The sequence below is a fragment of the Panicum virgatum genome, chromosome 2K, assembly GCF_016808335.1.
Source record: "Panicum virgatum strain AP13 chromosome 2K, P.virgatum_v5, whole genome shotgun sequence".
Classification (NCBI taxonomy): Eukaryota; Viridiplantae; Streptophyta; class Magnoliopsida; order Poales; family Poaceae; genus Panicum; species Panicum virgatum.
The window spans coordinates 67,147,338-67,174,101 of NC_053137.1; the positions used below are offsets into that span (position 1 = coordinate 67,147,338).

The window sequence follows — 26,764 nt, forward strand, 5'->3', positions numbered from 1 at the left end:
CGGTGGTGGGTAATGCAGCCAGCAGGGGGGCAGCATCACAAAAGTGCTTTTGTGCTTGTTTTGTCATCTCGTAACGGAAGTTCTCAACATTAATGGAAAAGGGACTTTTTTTGAAAAGGAGAAAAATACTGAAGTGTCTCCTTTGCAAAAAAGAAAAAAAAGAAAGAAAAAAAAGGCGAAATAGACAAATTCGTCCCTGAAGTATCGTTGAAAGCTTAGTTTCGTCCCTAGACTATGAAAACAACCGTTCTCATCCTCAAGCTTTCGAAGCCGGCTCAATTTCATCCCTGGTCCCACATGGACAGCATGCCTCGCCTATTCAGCGCTAGGGTTTTGTTATTTCTTTGGCTGACCCTTTTACCCTCCTTTGTTCCAATAGGCTGAGAGGATAGCAGCCGCCTCTCATTTCTTCCTCCCTACGGTCGCTTGTGGTGTCGAGAAAGTAGAGCAGCCCGCACATGAGCACGCTGCAGACTAGCATGGGGATGGGCTCGAACGTCCAGATGAACAGAGCCAAGGACACATAGAAGGCGCGGAGGCCCAGCGACCAAGCGTAGCTGCCACGGTTCACCGTGCGTGCCATGTACACCACGAACTCCGCCGGTGTGGTCTCGCCACCGGGCGGCAGGCTGCCGAGCAGGAAGCTGGCATGCGCGTACATGCGGATGCCCTGCAAGTTGCAGATGAAGGCGAGCATGTCGCAGAGCGAGACGACAAGGTACTTGGCCGTGAACACCTCCCGGGCCTTGCTGGTGGGGACAACGGCGCCGCGAGATGGCCGGCGACGGCAGGCAGGCGAGCGAGTGCGACCGAGGCCAACGCGATGCGAAAGGGAACGCTTCAGGCCTGGGAAAGAGATGCCCCAAGGGGCAAGGGTAAAATCGGAAATTCGCAGCCTCTAACTGACTGGGCAATGACGAGGCACGCCACGGTGGTGTCCACGTCAGACGGACGAAATTGAGCTGGACTCGAAAGTTTGAGGATGAGAACGGCCGTTTTCATAGTTTATGTATGAAACTGAGCTTTCGACGATAGTTAAGGAACGAATTTGCCTATTTTGCCAAAAAAAAAACAGAAGCAGGTGTGTTTCTTGAGCAAGGTTACAGGAACAGTTAGTGGCCGGCTAGCTCTCCATTCATGCAAAACATGGGCCAGCCATTGCCTTTGCGTTGCGACGACACAGGACAACACGATGTGCAGCGGCGGCAGAAGCACGGTCGAATGGAGCGATCGTCTGATGATGTCCCTAGCTCTGCTCTTGGTTGGTGCTCGCACGTGGCCTGTCACGACCTCCGCCCGTGCAAGACGCAGTGCGAATAGAAAGGGTTTTCCTTCCGTGTTCGTGGTTAGATTTCCTGTCGCCCCCATCCATTCCCGTCCCGTTCCGTTGCTTTAATTTGTTTACAGTTACAGGACGGCTCAGGGAGTGTGCAGCAGTATATGACCATACAGATACGGTACAGTGCATACGGGTAACCTGACCTGGTGGTACCGTACCATAGCAGTGGTAGTTGGCCGCTGATCTGTCCGTTTCTCTCTCTCTCTCTATTTTGTTACTGCTGCTTTTCTTGAGCGCGGCGTCGGCGCACGAGGCCGACGCGACGCGACGCATGCAGCCTCGAGCTCGAGGTGGCCTAAACGGAATCTAGGAGTAGGCCGTAGGCGCAGCAGCTGCTGCAGCAGGCAGAGCGCAGGTGCGCAGCGGCGGGATGGAGGTTAATCTAATCTAAACTAATACTGCACTAATCCCCCAAAGGGCAAAGCTAGGCCAAATGCTTAGCGGCCGCTTTGGCGGCTGGGTCGACGCCGGCGCCGGCGCCGCTGCCGCTGCCGCAGCGCTGCGCCTGCGCATCTCCTCCTCGTCCTCGCCTCGGCCACCGCTCCGCTCCGGGCGGCCGGTGCCCTGGGACGAGACGACGACCGATGCGCCTGGGGCGCGGCGCTAACCGGCCGATTTGACCGCCGTTGGGTTTCGCATGCCTTGACGATGGCATGCGGCTCCCGCAGGTAAAAAAATGCAACACCCTGCGCCGCTGCGCGCGCAACAGCAAATGCATTGGATCAGGATCGGGACGATCCCCGTCCATGCACCAGGGACCTCTAGGCTGTGTTTAGTTCCAAAAAACTCCCCGGGTGTGTTTAGATGTGTAAAAAGTGGATGCGAAAAGTCACATCAGTCACTGTAGCGCACTGTAGCACGTTTCGTTTGTTTGTGGCAAATATTGTCCTAACATGACCTAACTAGTCTCAAAAGATTCGTCTCGCAACGTACATCAAAACTATGTAATTAGTTTTTTTATTTAACTACATTTAGTACTTCATGCATGAGTTATTTGCTATATTTAATGTTTTGATGTGATGGAGATGTGATGGAAAGTTTGGAGTTTGGGGGGAAGTTTTTGGGAACTAAACACAGCCCCCCCAAACTCCAAACTTTCCATCACATCTCCATCACATCAAAACATTAAATATAGCAAATGACTCATGCATGGAGTACTAAATGTAGTTAAATAAAAAAACTAATTACATAGTTTTGATGTACGTTGCGAGACGAATCTTTTGAGCCTAGTTAGGTCATGATAGGACAATATTTGCCACAAACAAACGAAACGTGCTACAGTACGCTACAGTGACTGATGTGACTTTTCGCATCCACTTTTTACACTCTTTTTACACATCTAAACACACCCCTAGTACTCGTTGTTGTCGATTCAATGCCTTGCTGGCCGGACTGGCTCAGACGTCGACTGCGGCGGCATCGAGTGGAGCGCCATCGAGGGACAAACCTGAAACCTGGCAGGGGGGCGTTCATTGCACTGAACTCAGCAGCCTACCCATCTCATCTCCTATTTCAAACTCTACACTGCAAATAGTACATAATACAGTGCAGAATAATGAAAAAAACGACCACGTCAGCCTCCCACCGCCCGCTGGTGAGTTCAGTCTTACATGGCCCTTCCTTGAATGTCAATGGCAGAGATCTCATTCATGGCGCCCCTTGCCATGCTTTTATTTCCAACTGGGGTGCGGGCGGGTACTCCTCCTCCTGCTGCTGCGCTAAGGACTTGTTTAGATATTTCCCTGTAAATTTCGTAAACACAAAAAAAAAAGTCACATCGAATATTTTGAAACATGTAATGGAGTACTAAATGAAGTCTACTTATAAAAATTTTTGTATGGATAGGCTGTAAATCGCTAGACGAATCTAATGAACCTATTTAATCCATAATTTGCAACAGTGATGCTACAGTACCATCCGTTAATTACGTATTAATCATGGATTAATTAGCATCATTAGATTCGTCTCGCGATTTACAATCCATCTGTGCAAAAAGTTTTGTAAATAGACTTCATTTAGTACTTCAAATTAAGAAAATTCCAACCCAAAATTTTTACATGTAAAAACTAAACACTGTCTAAGCATAGCACTGTCCACTGTGTGTGCTGCGACCTCATTCATGAGCGACTAGCTCCATGCCAATCCAATCCAAACCCCCTGCTGTTGCTGCGTCGTGACCAGGGTTAAATAAACCGCCCGGTCCGGTCAAACCGGCGCGGTCCGGTAGCGGTTTACCGGACCTGTTTGACCGAAAACCGGTGGAAATCGGTCAAATTCAAAATCGCATGTTCAATCGGTTCCGACCGGCTTACCGGTCGGTTTGACTGGTAACCGGCCAAATTCAAATTTTTTTCTTTTTTATTTAAATTCAAATGCTCGCAAAATATACTAAATAAATGTTTGTATAACATATTTTAGCATAAATGAACCCTCCAACCCTCTTTCTTACTACTTTTACATTGTATTTGTATACTTTTATATGCACGTCTCCGCCGGAGTGGACTTGGATCGACCGTGGCGAGCGGTCTCCGCCGGAGCGGGCCACCGGAGTGGACTTGGATCGACCGTGGCGAGCGGTCTCCGCCGGAGCGGGCCACCGGAGTGGACTTAGAGCGTTGCTGACGATCCCATGAATCACGTCACCGGGCCTTGCAGCAAAGTGTAGAAAACCAGGTCTTATACTAGAAAGGAGCCCGGGACCTCTAGGGACAGCAGACTCGGATACTAGGGGACTCGTAACAGGGCAGTGAAGTACGTAGGCTTATGGTATATTACCAGGCTAAGCTACGCAGAACTTCTCTACCCCAGGATACGGGCACCACTTCTCCTGAGCAGGTCCTAAGGGGTCCGAACTGCCTTCCAGCTAGAAGGGGTGTCCCAACCTGACCACAAGCTAGCAACTCAATTTGGATTGTTAGCAACTAAAGGAAAAACTCCGTGCGGGAAAAAGAGACATGCAGGTTGAACAAACAAGTGCTTTTAGGTTAAAGAAAAGATAGGACTGAGAAAGCAAATCTCCATTATTGCTTGGCTCGTGGTGTACATCAGAGGTCGGGATTACGAGGGCGGGCCTCTGCCGCTCTGGACCACTTGCTGGTGTCGCCTGTTTGTGCGATGAAGCCAGAGATCGGGTTTACAAGGGCGGACCTTTACCGCTCTGGACCACACGTAGGCACCAAATCATTACAAAGGAGAAACACACTCAATCCTATCTAGTGATAACCTACAGCTGCCACCCCGTAAGGCGTGCACGTTGCTGGCCGCAATGGAGCTGCCATCTTGGGGGCTCTTCTGAGTCGTTGGGGCGATGGCGCCCTGGACGCGCTTGTACAGCATCATCCAGCATCACCTCGGGAGCTTGCAGGGCTCCTCCCAGCACAAGAATTGTCCTATGCTCAGATGGCATGGGAACAAATTCTTTGGCTTTAAATAGGAGTGGCCCGATGACCGCTCATCGCGAGCTGGGTGCTCGTTTGAATGAGCACGGAGCGTGTAGAAGGGCGGTCGTTCATCGGCTCGGCCTTGGTGCTGGCGTTGGGCCCCCGCGCCTAGTGGCGGAGTCCTGTCTGCAGCAGCACCGAGAGAGACTCGGTCTTGGGGAGGGAGGAGTCGACGGTCAACTTCCCCCGGGCGACAGTGGTTGGCTCCAGGCTTCGTGTTGAGAGAAAGCCTTGAGCCGACATCACGCCGCCGCAGGGGATCCCTGGCGGTTGCTTGAGAGAAAACCTTGAGCCAACACTGGGATGGCGCAGGGAGACACGCAACAGGCGTCGCCCCCGCGCACCACCGTGCCGGCCCTGAGGCGTCGCAGTGGCGACGCACAGCAGGCGCCGCTGCCGTGCACCGCCGCACCGAGGGCGCTGGTGCCTCAGCGCAGTGACATGCGGCGTAGGTGCCGCCATGCCTCTCTTCATCTTCTCGCCGCCGTTGCAGAGGATGAGCTCAGCCTTAGAAGTTTGGAGATCTAGCCAACGCCTGCACCTCTCCCCACGGTCGGCGCCAAATGTCGTGGGCTTTTGGGAGTACCCACAGCCGGGTGGCGGAACGCACCCGCCTTTTCCCCGAGGGGGAGTACTCGGGGAAGTGCTAAGCTATTAGGCCGATCTAGCTTCGGGCAAGAACGCAAGAACACACGGAATTAGAGTGGTTCGGGCCACCGGAGCGTAATACCTTACATCCACTAAGTGGTGTATTGCACTAGGAATGAATGAGTCTATCCTCTGCCCCCAAGTCTCCCTTTTTGGACTTGAGCCTTCCTCTAACGGGCGTCTCCCTTTTATAGAGCAAGGAGGACGCGTACACAGGCGTCAGACCCCGACAGGTGGGCCCAACAAGGATGTATATTTTACTAGACAGTAGTGGTGCTATAGTGACGGAGAACCTCTTGCCGGATACACTTCATCGTCCTGTAGACTCTTTGGCCGAGGGGGGTCTTCTCCTGTCTCATCGGCGAGGCGCCCGTTGAGGCAGTGTAGGTTGCGGCGTAGACTGTTCGGTCTACCGTGTAGGCGTTATGATACTCCGTCGCCGAGTTGTCGTGTCTAACTGGTGTAGCAGATTGACGTGCGTGGCGTGAGTGGCGCCTAGCGGCTGTACAGTGTACCTTGGTAACGCGCGGTCAACAGTACAGCATGGTGAAAGTCTCCTCCCTCTTAACGCCTCCCGCATTGAATGCGGTAGGTGGCCAAGTCTTCCCGAGGAAGCTTGGCAGCCGTGCTTGTATTTGTGTCCGCGGACACGTGGCGGCTCTGGACCCCCCCAGGCGGGGTGTCTGTTCCTTCCCTGCCGAGTGGTCCGGATAGTATATGGGGGTCCGGGACCCCGTGGGAGGCCCGGGCCCCCCGGTCGTTTTGGCCCTGAGCGCTTTCTTCTCCAGGACACGTGGTGAGACCGGACCTATCCCGAGCGGGAAGCAGGTCCGGGGCTGTTGATTCGGTGAGATGGGGCCGGACCCCAGAGATCTGGCTGCTCAGCTCCTTATGGCGTAGTTACGGATAACTACACGAGTCTTGACATAGCAAGAGGGGGTATCCCAGTCCTGAGGTACCGACAAGGGTTTTTTGTCAGCCTTTTTCCAACGGCTAGTTTGAGGGGTTGGGGCTATATATATACCACCCCACGGCTCATTTGAGAGTGCTGGAGACCAAAAAAGTATACAAGAGCTAAAGGTCATCTCCAACCATTATAGAGCTTCATTGTACATCATATAGGCTTAAGCACACTTGTGAGAGTGCTTAGTGCTTGATTAGGCTTAGTTCTTGAGAGAACTAGCTTGAGAGAAAGCCTTGCTGCGGCAAGCAACTTGTGATCCGTCGTGTGACCCTCCGACTTGGTGTGGAGTGGCAACGACACTTTGTGCGGGGAAGAGGAGACCCCCTCCTTGGTGGAGAGGCTCCGTAGTGGATTTCGGTCGGGTGACCGAGAGAGACGGTGGCGGTGCACGAGACTTAGTGTCTTAGGGGCACTTGCCTTTGCTTGCCGGCATCGCCTTGGTGGCGGAGTGCAAGACGGTGATCGGAAGAGCCTCGGTGAGCCTCCGTGTCCCGTGGACGTAGGCGTTTGTGCCGAACCACGTTATATGACCGTGTCTACTCGGGAGTTTGCATCCCTCTTGCACTTACCTCTTTACTTACCGTATTAAGTTTCCGCATTTACTCTATCTTGCATGTCTTTACTTTTCTAGTTAATTTGATTAGGATTGGCTATAGGTTGCAAGTTTTTAGGGGTAAATAGAGAGTAGCATAGATAAACTTTAGTCATAACTAGCATGTGTAGGACGTGTTAGGTTTATCTTATGCAAATAGTTTGAGCCCTAGGACAAAAAGCGATTAGCGACCCTATTCACCCCTCCCCCTCTAGGGTCGGACACCCCGGTGATCCTTACAGAGGGCTCAAGCTACACAGTAAATTTCACCATTAAGGACATCAGATGCGAAAGACGAAAATGAAAGAGGAAAAATCAGCACAAATAGTTGGAGAAATTTTAAAGAAAGAAAAAATAAAACACAGCAAAACACATGTAGATATTATTTGGAAGCAAATTTCTTACATAAAAAGCATAGATACCAATGTTTTCTATGCTATTACCAATGCTGGTGCAACTTCTTTGCTGCTTTTTAAAAATTAAGTTAAAAACTAGCTACACGCGCTATTAGCGCGGGCCACCTTACTAGTTTTTATAATAGTAAAGGTGAATAATTTATCAGAAAAAATAGCAGATTCAATAACCATTATGATTAAAGTTGTCTCGATGTTTCTGGTTTTTGTTATGAGAATTTTTAAAATTTCTCTATTTTTTAAAAATGTTCACTTATGGCCAGTCTCAGTAGGAGTTTCATGGACACAGATATCTAGACTGAAAACTAGATAACCGTGACAGATGATTTTTATGGTGATGAAACTCTCCTTACATCTCATGAAACTTCATACTTCTCTCTCCTTACCACATCCGCAAAATTGATGATATTTAATGTCATAAAACTCTCCATGAAACTCCTACTGAGACTGGCCTTAGATTTTAAGTGGCTTCACATGGAGGCTAAAAAGGAGTCTCCACCAATTACTCCTAGTAATAGTAACAGTAAGGTTATTCAAATGCAATGTAGTTTATTTATTACAGTAGTTACTCCCGAAATACAGTTTGAATTTTATTATTGGGACATATGATTGATCGTAACCACCTGCCTCTCTCTGTTAGGCCTGGCCTCGGAAGATCTAGCTAGATCCTTACTAGCATAATACTAGCGTTGAAGCTTCAAGTGGAGGGATAGGCCGGTCTAAGTGCTAATGACATAAGAGTGTCATGATATTAAATTTGCTATCATATACTAATAGTATGAGAAGAGAGAAAAGACGAGTGTTATGAAATATGAAAGGAGTGTCATGGTAATGACCCTCCACTGGCACAGTTTTTAAGATTTTAGTCTAGATAACTGTGTCGATGACACTCCCACCAAAACCGGCTTAAAAGAGGTTCATGAGGTACCTTGGCTTTCGCCGATCGGTAGATTATAGATAGGATTATTAGCTTGTCCTTCGATCCATACACGCATAATGCGGCCTTCACCACCACACATGCATGCTACAACAAGTAGTAGATTGTCTTGTTTAGTTCCCTTCAAAATTTCAAAACTTTACAAAATTTTCCATCACATCGAGACTAATTTTTTCTATAATTACAAGAGGAGTGTTATTAAATATAGTTAAATAAAATAATTAATTATACAATTTTTCTATAATTTGGGAGAGTAATTTTTTGAGTCCAGTTAACCCATAGGGGGACAATAATTACCAAATACAAATAAAAGTGCTACAGTACTTTACGCACAAAACTTTATGCATATAAGCCGTAGATTCCTGAGACCTAATCTCTGGAATGAATCATTTCACCTTGCCTCTCTCGGCGCCGCATGTGTCTGCAACGCTTAGCCATCAGCATGGTTTGACTAACCAACTTGCAAATGCCTCCTTTATGGTTTGCCAACAGACTGAAAGCTTGTTTTCTTTTGCTCTATTATTAATTAATTAGTCCCGTCGATGGGTACGTACGACGGAATCCCGGGAGATCCGGGCTTTGAATTTTGAGAGTGCTAATCATATATAATGGGCTCCCACAGGAGTACGACAAGAGTAATTCATAGCCGACCTGTAGAATGTGTGGAGATAAATAGATTATGTACAGTACACCGTACAGCAGCTTATATCTACTGTAAGTATTTCTTGCTTCATTTCACCTGAAAATGGTGGGTGGCTTGGTACGTACATACTCACTCCTACATGCGCGCAGTCCTAGAGCAGCGCAGCAGCACCGTATCTCTTGCTCTTGGTACCGTACGTCCTGAAAGATCCGGGCTCAGAGCTCAGAGCTCGAGATCGAGAGCAGACTAGTAGTAGGCTAGTAGCAGCCACAGCCAGTAGAAAAGGCAAAGAAAACAAGGCCCTGTTTAGATTTTTACATGTAAACGCAAAAAAGCCGTAAACACATTAAAGTGAAACAAAATCTTACTAATTTGAAGTACTAAATGAAGTCTATTTACAAAACTTTTTGCATGGTTGTGCTGTAAATCGCGAGACGAATCTAATGAGCCTACTTAATCTATAATTTGCAACAGTGATGCTACAGTAGCCATTCGCTAATTATTGATTAAACATGGATTAATTAGCATCATTAGATTCGTCTCGCGATTTACAACCCATCTATACAAAAAATTTTGCAAATAGACTTCATTTAGTACTTCAAATGCCCTCTTTACATCTTTACACAATTTTGCAAAATGAGCTAAACACCCCCCCCCCAAATTCGAGAAGGGCCATCGCCAGCTGGCGATGACTTGGAGCTGTTGTGTGTGTGCTAAAAAGCTAACGAGTACCAGTGAGTTAGCAGGTCCGTATGTAAAGGAGACCTTGTTGGGTCCATTCAGAGTGCAGGCACGTTGTACTACCTACGTGCCATCACCTGAGGTATCTGATGTGTGTGTGCCCCTCCAAACTACGAGTCTTGGCTCGGAAGCAATGGAAGAAGCAAGCAATAAGCCTCCCCAGCGTGACACGCCATGACCATGATTACCATGGTTGAAAGAAAGATCGAAAGAAGGAAAGGAAGAAAAGAAAGAAAGCTCGTTGCTTTCGGAAAGCCGGCATGGCCTCCGTTTCTGATGCAGCTTCATCAAACACAAAAAGTTGGTTGTTCAAGCGCTCTGCTGTACAGCCGTAGGCCGTAGCCGTAGAAGGGAGAAATATAGACAGGCTTTGGCGTCGTCTGAGAAGCTTCTTCTGTTGGAGTATACTGTACAGCTCAATTAGGGTGTCCAAGTCGGACGGATGGGCCAGGCGGCAAGAGAAGTTGGTAGTTTCCAAACCGGCTTGGTCGGTCAGTCCGCTTTGCAGGGAGGCTACACGTACGCGGGCATGGCATCGTATTCTACTCTGCTCTCTGCCACAAGGAATCAGCGTCATGTATAGCGGGCGTCTTTGTCACTTTAGGTCCGAGTGTCCGACACCGTGGGAGGTGGGACAGCTCGTGCCCATTTTCGTGCCCTCGTGAACGTTGCTGTTTTTTTTAAATACACCATAAAACCCAGACAATTACAACACACCCATACACACCATAAGAACATATGTACGAAATTCTCGACATTGACGAAATAACTATAAGTGCCTCGCTATCGACGGGAACATCACCTACCACTGAAAGCACAATGCCGTTAAATTTTAAAAAAATTACTGCCACGGGGAGTCGAGATAACCACTAGGCTGCCGAAAGGATTTTAAAAAATTTACTGCCACGGGGAGTCGAGATAACCACTAGACTACCGACCCTTTCGGCGCAACATTACTGATTAACTGCTAATAGCAAAGGCTGACAAAAATGTTGTAACTGAGCCACATTTAGGCCCAACTTGGCCCATGGGCCAGGGAAACCAACTCGGCCAGGTGTAGCAGCAGACTACTCTGCCAAGCATGTTCAGAGTTTAAACATCAGAGGCCAGTTGCTGTTAATCCCCGCAGAAACATATATATATATGGGCAAAGAAGTGGAGCTGTTTCACGATTGGTGCCAAACAACCACAGTCCACAGAAAGGAACCTTCTCGTCACATTATTTTGCACCGTCTTTCATGGTGCAACAGATCTCAATTAAGTCACGTGCTAATAACATGTCAGTGTCCATACACATGTGCCATGCTACTCTATAGCCAATTACACCACTCATATTTATCAATAGTGCTAGGCAGCTCTCTTGCGTGTTTGTTTCAAAGAAAATGTTACACCACCCACATACCAAAGAAAACAAGATGAAGCGTATGCGATAAACTCATATGAACCTTCTCAAATTATTTAAATTTAATAGAGAAGCTTCTGAACAATGAAGCCAGACAAACCAAGCGAGAGGCCAGAGAAACTCCTCCTTTCAGCATACAGTAGTGAACGGAGTTTGGAAAACAACCTCGGAAGCACACCATATCGCTAAACCTGAAAGCTTACACAGTCCATTCAGGATCGCGGGGGCTAAAGAACGAACCAGTGACCCTGGAATTGAGCAGCTTCAGCGCTGGACCGGACTCGATGCATCTTGGAGTTTTGTACTGGTTAATGGAGCTGCCCTGGCTGACCAGCAGATCCATCAGATCATCAAAGGCGCCAGCTTCAACCAGCCGGATCTCCAGCGGCCCTATTGACCTGTCATGGGCTCTGCAGCGCCTGTAGACATAGTCGAGTGCCTCCTCGACAGCGATGCAGCAGCTCTCAAGAATCTGGGCGTCGAGAGGGACGCACGGTGTTGCGCCTTCACAGGTGGATTTGATCTCCCAGAATAACACATAGTGGCCAGGGACAGTGGAGGTGTCGGTGCAGCTAGTGTACTCCAAGAGGAGGTAGTTTCGGTTCTCCAGGATTTCCTTGGCACGGGTGACGCTATTGTGAAGATCCTCCTCGTTGGTCTTGTCTGAATCAACGCTGAGGATCACATTTCTCCGGCAGATGAATTTGAACTGTGGTGCACGGTTGTAGAAGCCTGTAACCTGAAGTACATCACCTACCCTGTACCTGTAGAGTCCTGAGCGAGATATAAATTCAGAATGTTGCTCTTCAAATAAAGCACACAGCAAATAAAATGTATTTTTGTTAAAACAAAGGAAAACCCACTAGCAGGCTACATGTGTCAGGGCAAAGATCACTGTTCCAGAAAGAAGTATTATTGTTTTCAGTAAGCCTAAGTGCGTACTCCACACAAACTTGAGCCACCAAGATACTTGCAAGAGGTTTCTTACCGGAAAATGTGGTGACAACAAGCTCATAGTAGCATCCGACCTTGACATCCACCAGGCTGACAAGCGTGTCATTCTCCACTACCTCATCATCCTCTATCAACTTGCGACCATCCTCCAATGGTATGAATTCAAAGTAGGCCATGTTTGGAAGGATGGTGTAAGACACGTCTTTTGGGCTGCACAGTGGCCTCAGATTGACACCAAAGTAGCTCTCTGAGGAAGCATACATAGTGCAGACCAATGGAATCTTGCCATCACTGTAGAATTCAAGCATGGGGATATATTGTGCCATCGTTCCCGTAAGGACAGCTTCAATGTACTTAACATTAGGCCAGAGCTTGCCAAGAATTCCCTTCCATGACTCAGAGCTGCATATCGCCTCAATTTCATCAGCTAGCTCAGGGTTGGGCAGTGCAAGAAAACTTTGTATGGCCAACCGGCATGTGGAATTGGTGATGTTGGAACTGAGCTGACCGATTCGGATGTCACTAACTAGGTCACACCAATGTTGCTCAAGAAAGCTGATGGATCGAAGGAACGCTGAGGCAAAAACTGCTCCAAGACGAAGGACATGCTGGCGTTCTACCAGTCCACAAAGTAGTTGGCAGTACATGCTTTGCTCACTTTCAGGGCAAAGAATGACCTCGTCAGGACCGGTATACTTGTTGTACAGGTCGTGTTTGCGGTGCAAGAAATGAGGGCTCTTATAATAGCTAGTGAGGACTGATCGGACTGGAATGCCAGCGTTTGTCAATGTTTCAGCTTTTACAAAGAGAAGATACATCGCCTTGCCCTCACCAAGGCCTCGTATATACCTGCAGATTTGACTAGGCCAGAAGTTGTTACCCGCCAACTAAGGGTTCATTTAATTATGTTCAGTACATGCAAGAGCAAAAATATTAGGTGAACATAACACATGCAGGAATTCAAGCATTTAATCCAAATTGAGGTTCAAAATACCTTTTGAGACCGCTACAAGATCTAAGAAATACTGAAACACCTCCATTAACAGGCTAATTTCATATTCATAGGTTACGTAATGGTTTTGTATGACCTTTCACTCTGATATAGAAGAAATCGAATATTTCAATTTGTTCTAGAACTTTTTAACTAATAAGTTGAAGGGACAAGTTCAACTTGTGTACTGCAACTGGACCCAGCTTATGTAGCTAACACAAAAATACAAAAAAAATGTCATTGATCCTGAGACATCCAAAATACTGAATTGCCTTTTTCTGCCTATCCATTCCGTACTTCACATAAAAGATTGAGCGCTTCTATATGAGAGGTAAGAATCATTTGTCATTTAACTCTTAAATAGCAATCATGAGAAAAACTTTGGGTAAATGTCATCATGAATTAAGCTATCTCATTTCGAGAGAGCAAGGAGGTAGGTCAAACAATATGATATTTAGAGTATAGATGAACCTTCATCTAGCTCAATTTATTTGTATTTGCTAGTGCCACGATGAGCGATTGTGAATCTATATAAAAAAAAAAAAGCAAAACCTTACTTGTTCATGATAGGCATGATGAGACTATACAGGTATGTTCGACGATAAAGATCCTCTGAGATGGATGGCATCAATCTTGGCTCACCACGAGAAGTTCCAGAGCTATAAAATAATATTTTTGGTTAACATCACTCACAGATCTCAAAAGCAGTAAAAACCTAGCACTTACATCAATCAGTTTTTTTTTTCAAGGAAGAAAAGAGTGACATGCTTTCATGCACATTTGCAACTTTAATGTTCTACTAAACTTCCATTCTTCTTTATGGGGACAAACAGAGACAATCTGTAAGACGTGTGGTTCACAAAAGTGAAGGATAATTGCTGGAAGAAAATGAAGTAGGGAGAAAGGCATTCAACCCGCCCTGGAAGTTCAGAGAGCGCTGCATGACCTAACCTACCTCAACTTAGAGAAGACTAATAGTGAAGCAGTCCCTGAGAGTTACCATAAAAAAAGAGTCACCAGAAGTAAATACAGGAGAAACTATTTTCACTACATTAAGCACCATATAAAAAGGTTAATGCTTTCACATAGGTTAATGGACTTTTCAGATGTGGGGCTATGGAGAAAATCCTCCTAAGCTGTTCAACACATAGTAGCAACCGGTGCTAGATTGGATGGGACATAGATGCAAGTGCATAAAGGATGACAAAATGACTAGAAGATCCTGGGGGGCTAGAATAGCTTGAAAACTTTTAGCACAGGTAGATATTTCTTGAAATACTTTAAGGGCTGCTTGTCAATTAGACTTATTAAATAGGTATTATATTGTCACATACTAAGAAGAACACTACCATGAACCTCTCAGGGTCGAAACAATTTGTAGGCAAAAGTGGGAAAGCAGGACAAAACATTTCCATTTACTAACAGATCAGAATTTATATTCCATTATATGAAAACCTTAACTAGTGCCGGATTTTACTTTACATGCATTTGAATAACCAATGGTCTAACATTAACTCTTGTTTTTCCTCCTATTAGTCGCTTATACAATAAAACCAGCTTCGATCAGTACAAAGGGACTGCTAACAAATGTTTGACGATCCTTATAGCTCTACTGTACGGATGCAAAAACATTGACTACTGAGAGAATCAGGAAGAGATGCACACCTTCTGAGCAGCTCTACAATTTGTTCTCCGCATAAAATTGAAGATGGTTCACCAGCTGCAATCCTTGCAATGTATGGTTGGACCACATCATATGTCACTACTGGAACCTGGCTCTTGAAGGCAGAAATGTCTGTGGACCCATTCATGAATTTGTTCAAGTATTCAGTACCATGATTCTTCTCAAGTATTTTTCTCAATATAAGCTCTTGGGCTGCTTTGGCATTCATAGTCAGTATTTCAAGATCTTGCAGAACATCATTTCCCTTGTAGCCTAACTTATGCTCATCCATATTGGAAGCAAAAGAAGAAATAAATATGGACCTACTTTGAAGGGGAAGACAATGGCTCAGAGTAACGATTTCTGGAGCTTGTGCACCCCTTTTATAATGTGATAGTGCATGATCTGAGAGACACATATCTTCTTAATATTTCTACTTTATCAGAGAGATTCTGGACCAATTGGACAGAACACCCCGTGTAAGATGATCCACGTAAAATCTTTCTAGACGTGACAATATATGTGGAACTCACTATTACTATTCTACTGAAAAGTATGCAATTCAATGGCAGATTTAAATTGTCCCTGTCTTGACTTTCTACTTTAACCATTACCTTGTTTTATCTAATCACATAGTACTCTACCTGTGTTCCTATGTTCTCATAATATACCTGTAAACTACAGCTCTGCGGCCTTGGAGAAACATTGTGCAATGTAGGTCAATTTTACCTCCAATGGTATAGGGGAACTGTACTGTGCCAAAACCTCTAATTCTGAAGGGCATGGCTAAAGTAGTTAGAGGGATACGATAAACTGGTACCGAAACAATTTTCATATTTCTAGTTATTCTAGTGACAAATACTGCCCACAGGTTCCAGATTTGGAAAATACCTAAAACAACCTAGATGCTTTCTCTGTTAGACAATCCCGTGGACCTTAGAACAAAGCTACTGAAACAAGAGATCAAAATATGAACCTATGAGAATGGACATTTTGTTCTTATCATTACTACAAAATATCTGAAGACTACTTTTTACTTCAACAGGCCTGAAGCTAAACATCCAATCAGAACATATAGGCAACATAATATCTCACAGAAAAACCTACCCAGTAACACTTGTGAGACAAAAAGTGCAGATGGAGAGACAATGATAATTGTCTAACCACCCCTAAAGCTACCAATAATACACCTAAGGAATGTGCGCGATCTGCCAGGATACAGAAGGCAAGTGGGCAGCACTGAAAGACAAGAACACATTTAAAAAGTTATTCTTGAAATGTTGTATCAGCAACTGAAGGCTTCATATGACACTATGAAAAAGATGAAGAGCTACACCATAACCTACACGCAATTTGTGTTCTGTACATTATGCGGTACAGGTGCTTCAGCAGGATCAAAAGAGCACAAGCCTTAGATTGCATAGCTAGGCTCCAGCTCCGCTGAACCCATAAAACATGTGACTACAATCAATGCCAAATGTCTACTTCAAGCATCGAAGGATCAACCTCGATGGTAAACATGGGCAGGCTGGGCTGCTTATAAAGTAGAGATGTGTATATTTGATCAATTAGTAATCTCAATATTTAACTAAACACCATTAGAAAAGCGGTGGTTGCAATTCAGTAGAAGAAATGTCTCATGCCTAGCAATTGGTGGACACATTCTCCCATTAGAAGTGGCAGAATTGTACAGCGTTTCAAAAGGAGATGTAGATGGAACGAGTGTGTACCTGATAATTGCGGCTGCTGTACTTTGTTTGTGTTATTGTCCAGTCAATTCAGGATAAAGTGTGTGGATTCACAGTTTGCGGATGCTCGCCGCATATGGTCGCCTCCTGGTGGTGGTGGAACATAGATTGCTGGCATGCGTGCCCCCTGCTCCGCATCCATCAACTACCTACAGAAAAGGAAAACAGTGCGCAAATTCTTTGCTAAAGTTGCAGTGTTTAATCAACCTTATTCGATCCTTTGTAGCGTTGTTCTTATCATATCTCCTCACCTTTCATGTCGTTCGTCCTTGCTAGATCTCCTCGCTTTCTTACTCGAGCAGCAGAAACTAGAGTGAATGTCCTCTTCAAAACAGATAACATGCATCCACCACTATCAGAATAAGGCCATGTGCACGCACAACTCCACAGATACATTACAAGATCTCCTCGCCTTGTTACTCGATGGCAGAAGCTGAGTGCCCCCTTCGAAGAATCCAACCTGCGCCCACCATGATCAGAATAAGGCCATGTGCAAGAAATGCACAGTCCATCAAGTGTATTACACATATCATATATTACTGCAGAGTTCAACTCAGCCATTTTGCCGAACAGGTGATGGGCACGGCATAAAGCAACGAAATGACCTGCTGCTTAAAAGGTAACTCGAAAGATCTCTCCGTATATTTGTTCTCTTCTATACTTCACTCAAGTCACTGTCGCCCAAAAGACTGTCTGCGTAATATTTCACACATCGCAATTCCAACATAACGTAAAGCATATCACAACGAACTCTGTCTACTTTAAAGGAGCCAACTCTAAACCGAAATCCTTTGTATTTAAGAAAACAAAGAATTCCACCAACCTCTAGTAAAATGTCGGTAAGATCAGGTAATTTTGGAGATCAGACCGCGCACCAAACAGCCGGTTTCTTCCAGCAACCAAGAGGGGATGAAAGGACAAAAGAAGTACAGGGTTAAAGGGGAGGAGGAGAGCACTTTCTTGATGGGAGCGCACAGCGCAGCGTGAGATTGAGAATGCTTGGAGGAAGCGGCTCGTGCTTGCTTTTTGTGTGCGTGTGTGCCCGGCCCTCCCTTTTGGAGGAGGTCAGGAGGATGAAGGTGGGAGACAATCACTGCTAGGTAGTGGAGCATAGGACCAGTCTCGGGGTCTACCTAAATATGCAGTTAGAGTAAGTGTGCCTATTTTTCAGGTTTCAAAAGACAATTAGGAATTTTCATCCAACCATCTCGCCCCTGCATTAAAATGAAAATAGTAAAAACATACAAGAAGATTTATAATAATATGTTTAGACAAATTATGTGACTACTGCTAGTATTAATCTATATCTATACCTACCTATAAAGAGTGAACCGTTTCTGCGGTACTTTGACTTTTGGTCCGTCATCTATTATTGACACATGGGACCAAACATATTACTCTGTTCGCTGTGCTGTGGCTGGTGCTTGGTGCGGATTTGTTGTGAGAGAAAAATACTGCTGGCTGGCTAGTGGCTGCTGGCTGGTGCTGATTTGGTATGAAAGAAAAACACTGTTGGCTGGATGCAGCGAATAGAGTAAATTAATATGTTTGGTCCCACGTGTCAATAATAGACGGACCTCGGACTTCACCTCGAGTCACACCCCCGTCTTTTGCCATTGCGGCTCCGCTTCCAACGCTGTCTCTGATCCCTGTCGCTCGAAGCGAAATGGACTAGAGCTCGATCAATGAAGGGCCTGTTTGTCAGGACTCCGGCTCCGGCTCTTCTGGTGGAGCGGTTTTTTTAGTGGAGCTGGAGCTGTTTTGAAAAACGTTTGGCAAAACAGTTTCACCTGTTGGATTGAGGAGTGAAATGTCCATAATACCCTTCCTTTTCCATTTCTTTTTTTTCCTTTTGTTTTTTCTTTCCTTCCTTCTCTTTTCTCCTTATCGCTTCTCCTCCCCAGCTTCTTCTGGTCCCCAACGCCACCTCCCTGCAAGGCCACAGCCCCTGCCAGCGGCCGCCGCCGGCCCCCTCCTCCCCGTGGCCGGCGGCGGCCACCTCCTCCCGCGGCCCTCCTCCTCCCGCGGTCCCTCCCCTCGGTCGCTGCCGATCTCCTTCTCCTGCGGCCCCTCCCCGCGGTCGCTGCCGATCTCCTCCTCCCGCGGCCCCTCCCCGCGGCTGCCGCCAGCCCTTTCCTCCCCCGGGCGCCACAGGCCCCTGCTCCCCGCGGCCGCCACCAGCGCCCTTCTCCCCGGCAACCGCCACAGGCCCCTGCTCCCCGCGGCCGCCACCAGCGCCCTTCTCCCCGGCAACCGCCACCGGCCGGGCTACCCTCCTCCCCACGGGCCGCGCCCCTGCGACCGGCTGACCGCTGCTGGCCATTTCCTCCCCGCAGCCGCGCTCCTCCACCCAGGGGCAGGGCTGGGAAAGGGCGAGGAGGAGCCGCGCGGAGCTAGCCGGAGCCACGGTTTCCTGGCTCCTCCTCGTCCAATATGCTCCAGTGAGCGTGAATCCAGGGGCTCCAAGGAGCTCCAAGGTCGGAGCCGACGCCAAAAACATCATTTGGGAGGGCTCCAGCAAGAGCCGGAGCTGGAGCCCTCCCAAAGAGGGCCGAAGAGTTGAAAAGGGAACAAATAAAATGGACTAATTGACCAAACCAAGTTATCACGTAGAGCAGAGAAGGCACCCTTTTATCCGGCTGTGGGGATATGAACATAGGCGAGGTTGCCGCCGCCGCTGACACGGAAGAGGCCGTGGCTTGTTCGCGCGCTCAGGCTCCCTTGTCCAGCCGTGGGGCACAAACATGAGTGTGGTTGCTGCTGGGCCTGGCGCATGCAGGAGGCCGCGGCTTCTTCACGCGCCCAGGTTCCCTTGTCTGGCCGTGGAACATCGGCAAGGTTCCCGCCGGCGCCGGCGTAGGAGGCTGCGGCTTCTCCGCGCGCCCAGGCTCCCTTGTCCGGCCGTACGTGGGACACATACATGGGCGAGGTTGCCGGTGGCGCCGGCGGCCCGCGCACACCCAGGTTGTTCCCTCCCCTGTGCTGGGACACATACATGGGCGAGCTTCTGCAGGGACAAACCATGCAAGAGACAAAGTCACGGTGTTCTTTCAAAGAAAAATAAAAATAAATTCAATTTGACTATATCGGTGTTTCAATCTGATTTCGTACTTTTCAATAATGAACCAAATCGGGATGTTACAAAATTATTATACCTCCGTATCTAGATTGGAAAATAACTCTGTTTTTATTTACATGTCGTATTAAGTTTGTCCTAAGTCAAATTTGACAAATTTAACCACACTTATAGAAAAAATAATAACATTTACAATACCAAATTTATTTTATTGAATCACCATGCATGAAGTGTGTGTAGAGAGAGAGAAAGATTGGCCTCGTAGTTCGTAGCAACGCACGGACATTTTTACTAATCTATACCTATTACTAAGGCTAGCCGCAATGGTACAAATAGGTGGGTCTCTATACGAGGTGTACACATCAGATATAGATAGCATAATAGATTAGCCATCCAACAGATTGTATATAACTCCTGCTCCCTCCGTCCCAAAATATAAGCATTTATCGACTTCTGCGATTCACGTTTGATCATTCGTCTTATTCAAAAAATTTGTGAAAATATTATTTATTTTGTTATGATATATTTTATCATCGTATATATTTTAAGTATATCATGATTGTTTTTACATTTTTATAAATTTTTTAAATAAAAGAAATGGTCAAACGTGATCAGCAAAGTCAACAAATAATTATATTCTGGGACGGAGGAGGAAGTACTAAACAATCCTACAGGGTCCACCCCCTCACTCCTCTCCCTGTGCACACCGGCAGGCAGCAGCCCGGCGGCAGCGTACTCTTTTGGTGGAGCCCGCCACTTTGCTCGAGTTTTGTGCTATAGAGCGTCGTTGAGATTAGCGGCAACTCCTTCTCTATCTTCTTGCATCTCTCCTATGTGGAATGCTATCGGCAGGTCTTAACGACCCGTTAGCCATGCACTAAAAGCCAGTAAGATTTTCACATAAATTTTTGGTTTGGTATATTGGTTTGGTCCGCATATTTTATTGACAAATGAGTCTTAGTTCATCTCATATGCGAGCCAGACCAACCCCTCCGTCTACAATTTGATTACGTAAATTCCTATAAATTAACACAGAGCACCAATATATATCTGATACTCATACCAACTTTATCCGTAACAACGCATAAACATAATTGTCTAGTAAAAAGTAATTCAAAGAATAACACCGTACCACCAATTTTTGTTGACTATTCCAGAGAATGCCAACTTAGGCCCTGTTTGGTTGCAAAAACCAAAATTCCAAAAAAAAATTCCAACACCTGCATGGAGACTTAAATCTAGACGAAATAAAAAACGCATTGCGACTGCTGTCTGTAAATGGCGAGACGAATCTAATGAACCTAATTAGTTTGTAATTAGATGCTAAATTGCTACAGTAATGCTACAGTAAATAACCTCTAATGACGAATTAATTAGGCTCATTAGATTCGCCTCGCGATTTACAGACGAGTTCTGTAATTATTTTTTTTTAATTAGTCTATGTTTAGTACTTCAAATATAGAAAGATGACTTTTCAAAAACTTTAGAGCGCAACCTTACACAAGAATTTCCATCTTGTCCTGTTTGCCAACTTACACATCCAGCCGCCGGTGATCGACAGCGAGCTCTCCGCCGAGGGCTGGCTAGAATTTTAATTAAATTTGTTGCCTCAATCAAAAACTTCTTCGAAAGGCTTGAATTTCTTTATTAATCCCTTCCAAATATCTATCAACCTTGCGAAGCAGATCTGGACTAAAAAAAAATCTATATACGTACGTAGGAGTACTAGGTACACGATACGGTCTCGGATGCGGATCTACGCCCATATAATAAGAGTAACTACGAATTGCGTATTTGCACGCGACTATATCTATTATAGTTTATTTACACGTGGCTTTGCGGCGGATCGGATCATCGACGGAGGCCATGGCCGCCGGCGGTCACCGCCCGCTCTTGGTGAAGCAGGACATGGAAGGCCACTATTCCGTCCACGACATCACCATCGAGGGTGAGCAGCGTCTGGCGGTCTACATCATGTCACGCCCCGTCGTCGAGCCGCTCCACTACCGGCCCCTCGCCGTCTCCGCCGGCGGCGGCACCATCCTAGGCGTCACTCCACCAGCTGCGGCCGCCCACCTGGGGGGCCCGCCCATCATGCTCCGTCCTGTTCGGCTGGGCGGAGAGCTGCTGGGCTGGAGCTGCTGGGCTCATCCGCAGACTCAGTAGTCCAGGGCCAGCGCCAGCCCCAGCCGCCGAACCGAAGAGGCCCCTCGTCGTCGGAGACGACACGATCATCAGGATGGACACGGTCGTATACGCCGGCGACTCCTCCCGCTTCGAGATGCTCCGGCGGGACTTCCCCGGCGGCGGCTGGAGCACCATCCCCCTCCCGAGGCCGCCTCCCCGGACCCTCTGGCTGCTCCCACCCCAGAGGGTGTCCATCTCGGCCTACTTCGTCATGGGCACGCGCGTGTGGATCTACCCAGCTGGGCACCTGGCGGCTGGAGCTCCCCGAGGAGCTGCATCGGCTGCAGGGCCGCGCCTTCTTCGTGCCGGAGCTCGGCTCGGCCGTGGGGCTCACCGGCGGGGACTACAGGTTCCTGTGCTCGTACCTGAGCCTCGCGTACCTGGGCGGGGGCAGGTTCTGCGTCTACAGGCCCGTCAAGGTGCTAGGCAGCAGCCTCAACTTCAACTCCTTCCTGGTGCTGGAGCCGAGGCGCAGGCTACCGGACGGCGAGGAGCTTGAGATAGCCAAGCGCGGAGTGCCCAGCTACCATGGCATTTGGCCGGACCAAGGGCGTTACAAAGACATCTACTTTTTCAGTAGATAGATAGTCTACTGCACACGTTACGTTGGGTATCTCTACTTGAAAATAGGCCACAAGGCAACCCAAAGAGATAACTCCGCCATTGACCATTCATACATAGTATAGGTAATATAATAAGACAAACATCCACTGCAAATTCTTCAAGGTTTACTAACAATACTTCCAGGTCTACCGAAAGAGAAACCTTCCATGTAAATTCATCTACTGCTTGATCTCAGCCCTTTTCTTCTGCCACAGCCTGTCCAAAGAACTGTCGGCATCACCCTGCGAAACCAAATAGTACAAGAACCTCAGAAAATCATTCTAGCATCATTTGCACAGGCACCCAATCAGCTCGCTGCATCATCACAAAGTTCAAATCACCGCAGGCAACTGCAAGAATGCTAATGCCAAACACTACCTAACCATGCGAGTAATCCACAGATATCCACCTCCACAGGAACTGTTCTGTTAGCAACAAAATTCCAGAGCATCCTTGATATCCAAAAACTGGTTATGGGGTAAACACAAGCATTGGTGTAATATCATTTCAACAACAGAGTTCATACTAAGACCTTTGATCACTAGGCCCAAATATCATGGTCTAAGTCATCACACTAAGATCCAGTCAACAAAGGATAAACACAACATTTCACAAGAATGATAGCACAGAACAAAAAGCAAGTTAATATGCAAAATAAAAGCATACAAGCTACTGATGTCAGGATAGCAGGAGTACATAACCTGAGCACGGACGAATCCAGAGAGAGCAAATGTGGTGAAGCTCCCATCATACAACCCATTCTCATCCAAGTGCCCAATGTTGATCTGGACTGAGGCATGGTCCTTGGCAGTAATGATCCTGTTCGTGGCAGAGCTGCAAAAAAAAAAAATACAAGCAAGAATCAGAGGGGTTGCCATCACATGCTAGTATTTCACAAAGCTCTTACACGAAGAAGATGACTACACATACCACTTCCTGGGGACGTATAGGTCCAACATCTTACCCTCCTCGTTCTGCATGATGGCTGATGGCGACTGGGTGGGGGGTGGGGGATACAGCAACAATGGATCCTTCTATCACATGATAAAAGATTCAACCAATCAGAAGCAGAATTAAATACAATGAATTGCTCTATCAATCACAATCTACTTTAGACATATCTTCTGAAACTTTTTTCAAATCCAAAAGTCCATCACAGAGAACTCCGTATGGTCTAACTTCATGAATTCATATGGTCTATGTTTTTGAGGGAAAAATTCATATGGTCTATCCCAATTTCTCATTAACAACCACCAAATTTTATCACAGACAAAAAGCACCTCAGGCAAACAATCAGCATGATAAGCAAGTTATCATGTGGAGTGAAAGTTAAGTCCCAAACGAATCAAACCATCACAGATACTCATGGCATTTCATCGCAATTGACAGCAAGTTTCAATTCTACAGTTCTTCTGAGTCGACTCGCACCCAGTTAGAACTACCACTAAACAAACATCGGTTACCTCGCTAACTAGGTTTTTGCAGGAACGGAGAAAGACCCCATATTATCTCTTCGACGACACATCCCAAGCATCATACAGAACAGATGGCCAACTGTACTACAAGCACACTCGCAGATTCTAGACAGCAATTTTCGCAGATCCACATCGCCAGTAAAGTATACAACAACAACATAGCTTTTTTTTCCCAAGCAAGTTGGGGTAGGCTAGAGATGAAACCCGAAAGAAATAAGTTCAAGGTTAAGGCACATTGATAGCTAGTCTCCAAGCGCTCCTATCTAAAGTTATCTCTTTAGAAATATTCCAATTCTTAAGGTATCTCTTAACCGACTCATCTCACGTCAATTTAGGTCTACCTCTACCCCTCTTTACATTATCGACCCGCCCATTACGCACCGGCGCCTCAACAGGCATCGCCAGTAAAGTATAGCAAAAAGATTTCCAGAACAGAAACGAAAAGGCGTACGAATTGAAGGAGGTTCGCCACAAGCTGGCACGGAATCAGCTTGAGACACGGACAAGAGTTATCAAAGAAATCAATTCGAAGAATTAGGGGACGAGGAATCACCTCGGGAAGGGGAAGACGAGCAAGAGACGGGAGCTGCGTCGGCGTGACGAAGAGAGATGAGGGAATAGGTGGTCGGGATTGGTACGTGAAAGGATTATAAACCCTAGACCTTGTTTTCGGGCTCAATGGCAGTTGGAGGTTTGGATCCATTGGGCCCTATATTGGTTGTTGGGCTTTCAATTATAATTTATTCATATTTTTATATCGTTTAGCCCACATTTGTTTCTTTTAGTTTTTTTTGTGGTAATTTGTTTCTTTTAGTTTTATGCCCCTTTTTTTGTATGATATGATGCTTCAAAGTTTAAAGGTGTATTCTTTGTGAAATTACTTCTTTTATTTGTACTAGGGCCCTATTTGGTTTAGTCTAGGAAGATCCTAGAACGGACTTTGACCGCTAATTAAGAGTATTAAATAAAGACAGTTTGCAAAACCAACCACAGAATCCCTGCGCTAGGAACCCTAAAGAATCTAATGAGGTCTCTGACCGCGTGATTAGAGGATGATTACTGTAGCATCACTGTAGTCAATCATCGATTAATTACCGTCATTAAATTTGTCGCGAAAAGTTACACCCATCCCTAAAGAGATTTTGCAAATAGACTTCATTTAGAACTCCATGCATACGAGATTCTTCTCTCAGAAAACGTGTATTCTAGGATAAAAAATGATCCAAACAAGGACTAGGAGAATGCCCGTGTGTTGCTACGGAAAATTATTTTTCACGAACAAACATATCAGTGACGGAGAGCGTATTGTCACTTAGGTGACACCCATCAATGATCTTAAATGAAGAAGTGATGCAAAATTACCAAATAATTTAGATGGAGAGAAGTTTGCCAGCTTGATTTGTCATAAAATATTTTTGTATAACTCCAGGAGATTGTGACCATTCAAAATTTGTATAAAGGAATAAGATACTTATACAACCTAGAACAAGATATTTTTCGCATAGGAAATTGCAACCAAACAGCGGCAATAAATTCTTAATGAAATGCCATATAAGAGCATGAGCCACACATATACAACTAATTTTCAATTATAACAGGGATATGCTTAACAAAATCAGCTGATTATAGAAACTAAATTTGTGCGACCAAACTGTGTTATTTATCCAGCATGACATGACATGATTAATGTGATAGATGAGATTCAACAGCATGACATGACATGATTAATGTGATAAATGAGATTCAAAGGGGTATATGGAAATATGGTACCGACTACCAACCTGTTCTTCGTTGGACGTATGTTGGCTGACACACGTTTGTATTGCTCCTGTACATGATGCAAGCTCCCTATGAAGACCATCACCATTCTGTATGTCCAATTGTAAGAGAGCAAATAATTGGCTGAAAAGATCGCTTTCCCCTTTATGTTCTAAGGAGTAGGTCCTTGCAACATTCTTGACTCGAATATCAAGTGCTGGAAAGATTGTTATATTGTGATCCAAATTTATTGCACAAGAAAAGGCTGACTTCCGACGAGCAAAGCGGAGGTCCGTCGCCAGAGGCTAGGGCCGGAGTCAAGATGGCAATGGATACCCGAAACCCGATTACCCGACAGATTTTACCCGATAAGAAGGCGGGTATGGAATAAATTTTCTATCCGTGGGTACATTATTGGGCAAAATTCCTTACCCATCGGGTACGCGGGTACGGGTACGGATGCATACTACCCATACCCGCCTACCCGCGGGTAAAAAATACCCGCAGAAAGAAACTAAACTAGCCTAAATCTCTAACATATTTTAGCCCATATGTCCCATAAATTTGGCCCAATCCAATTAAACCAGCCCAGTATATATATTGTGAACCCTTCTAAACCCTAACCCTATTCCCCTCCCTCACCCCACTCCACTTCCCAGCCGCCTAGCCCCTCAGAGCGCAGGCCGAGATACACCAGCACGAGGTCCACCCGCAGCCCCACAGTCGCCTATCCCAGCCGCCGCAGGCCGCATGCCCCCACGGCCCCACCACAGCGCCCTCGGCTAGATTTGGAGCTTTCGTCCCCGGCGCCCCGCACATCATAGTCAAAGCTCAAGCCTAGTCGAAGCCATGGTTGAAATGCATGTGCATTTGCTTTCTTTTTGATGTCTTATCTATTAATTGCATTTGGGAACTTGTAACCTGTGTGGTCTTTCTTTAATTCATGTTGGATTAGTGACTTGTAACCATGTGAGTGAAGCTTGGAATGACTTAATTTTTTATGTGAATGTCGGGTATGTTTTCGGGTGTGGGTTACTTGTCGGGTACAAATTACCCACCGGATACGGGAATGAAAGTATTTTTCTACCCGTGTGCGGGTGCGGGTAACCCAACGGGTAAAATTTAGCCCCAGCGGGTACGGGTACGGGTGGCTACTACCCGTCGGGTACATGCCTGTTGCCATCTTGAGG

General features: G+C 46.3%; 3 protein-coding genes across 10 annotated transcripts; all 3 read right to left on the minus strand.

Moving 5' to 3' along the window:
- Positions 1-325: 325 nt before the first annotated feature.
- Positions 326-697, minus strand: LOC120695614. The gene has a single exon (XM_039978815.1). The coding sequence runs from the start codon at positions 695-697 to the stop codon at positions 326-328; it is 372 nt and encodes a 123-aa protein (XP_039834749.1).
- A 10,331-nt stretch (positions 698-11,028) lies between these two features.
- Positions 11,029-17,596, minus strand: LOC120694810 (probable indole-3-acetic acid-amido synthetase GH3.11). Of its 5 annotated transcripts, none has more exons than XM_039978097.1 (7): positions 17,299-17,596; positions 16,727-16,935; positions 16,458-16,624; positions 14,730-15,050; positions 13,622-13,723; positions 12,108-12,934; positions 11,029-11,893 (listed from the first exon to the last, which is right to left on the minus strand). In XM_039978097.1, exons 4-7 carry the CDS (start codon positions 15,017-15,019, stop codon positions 11,319-11,321), a joined length of 1,794 nt encoding a protein of 597 aa, XP_039834031.1. In that variant the 5' UTR covers positions 15,020-15,050; positions 16,458-16,624; positions 16,727-16,935; positions 17,299-17,596; the 3' UTR covers positions 11,029-11,318. The 5 variants fall into 5 exon arrangements, with proteins under 5 accessions (XP_039834031.1, XP_039834032.1, XP_039834033.1 ...); XM_039978098.1 differs by having other exon boundaries at positions 14,730-14,940; positions 17,299-17,594; XM_039978099.1 differs by having other exon boundaries at positions 14,730-14,859; positions 17,299-17,593.
- Positions 17,597-22,365: 4,769 nt separating this feature from the next.
- Positions 22,366-25,874, minus strand: LOC120694811 (40S ribosomal protein S21-like). Of its 4 annotated transcripts, none has more exons than XM_039978103.1 (4): positions 25,598-25,874; positions 23,272-23,375; positions 23,043-23,175; positions 22,366-22,583 (listed from the first exon to the last, which is right to left on the minus strand). In XM_039978103.1, the coding sequence occupies exons 2-4, from the start codon at positions 23,319-23,321 to the stop codon at positions 22,521-22,523; spliced, it is 246 nt and encodes an 81-aa protein (XP_039834037.1). In that variant the 5' UTR covers positions 23,322-23,375; positions 25,598-25,874; the 3' UTR covers positions 22,366-22,520. The 4 variants fall into 4 exon arrangements, with proteins under 4 accessions (XP_039834037.1, XP_039834036.1, XP_039834035.1 ...); XM_039978102.1 differs by having other exon boundaries at positions 23,272-23,336; positions 25,598-25,730; XM_039978101.1 differs by lacking the exon at positions 25,598-25,874 and adding an exon at positions 24,370-24,534 and having other exon boundaries at positions 23,272-23,372.
- Positions 25,875-26,764: the final 890 nt, after the last annotated feature.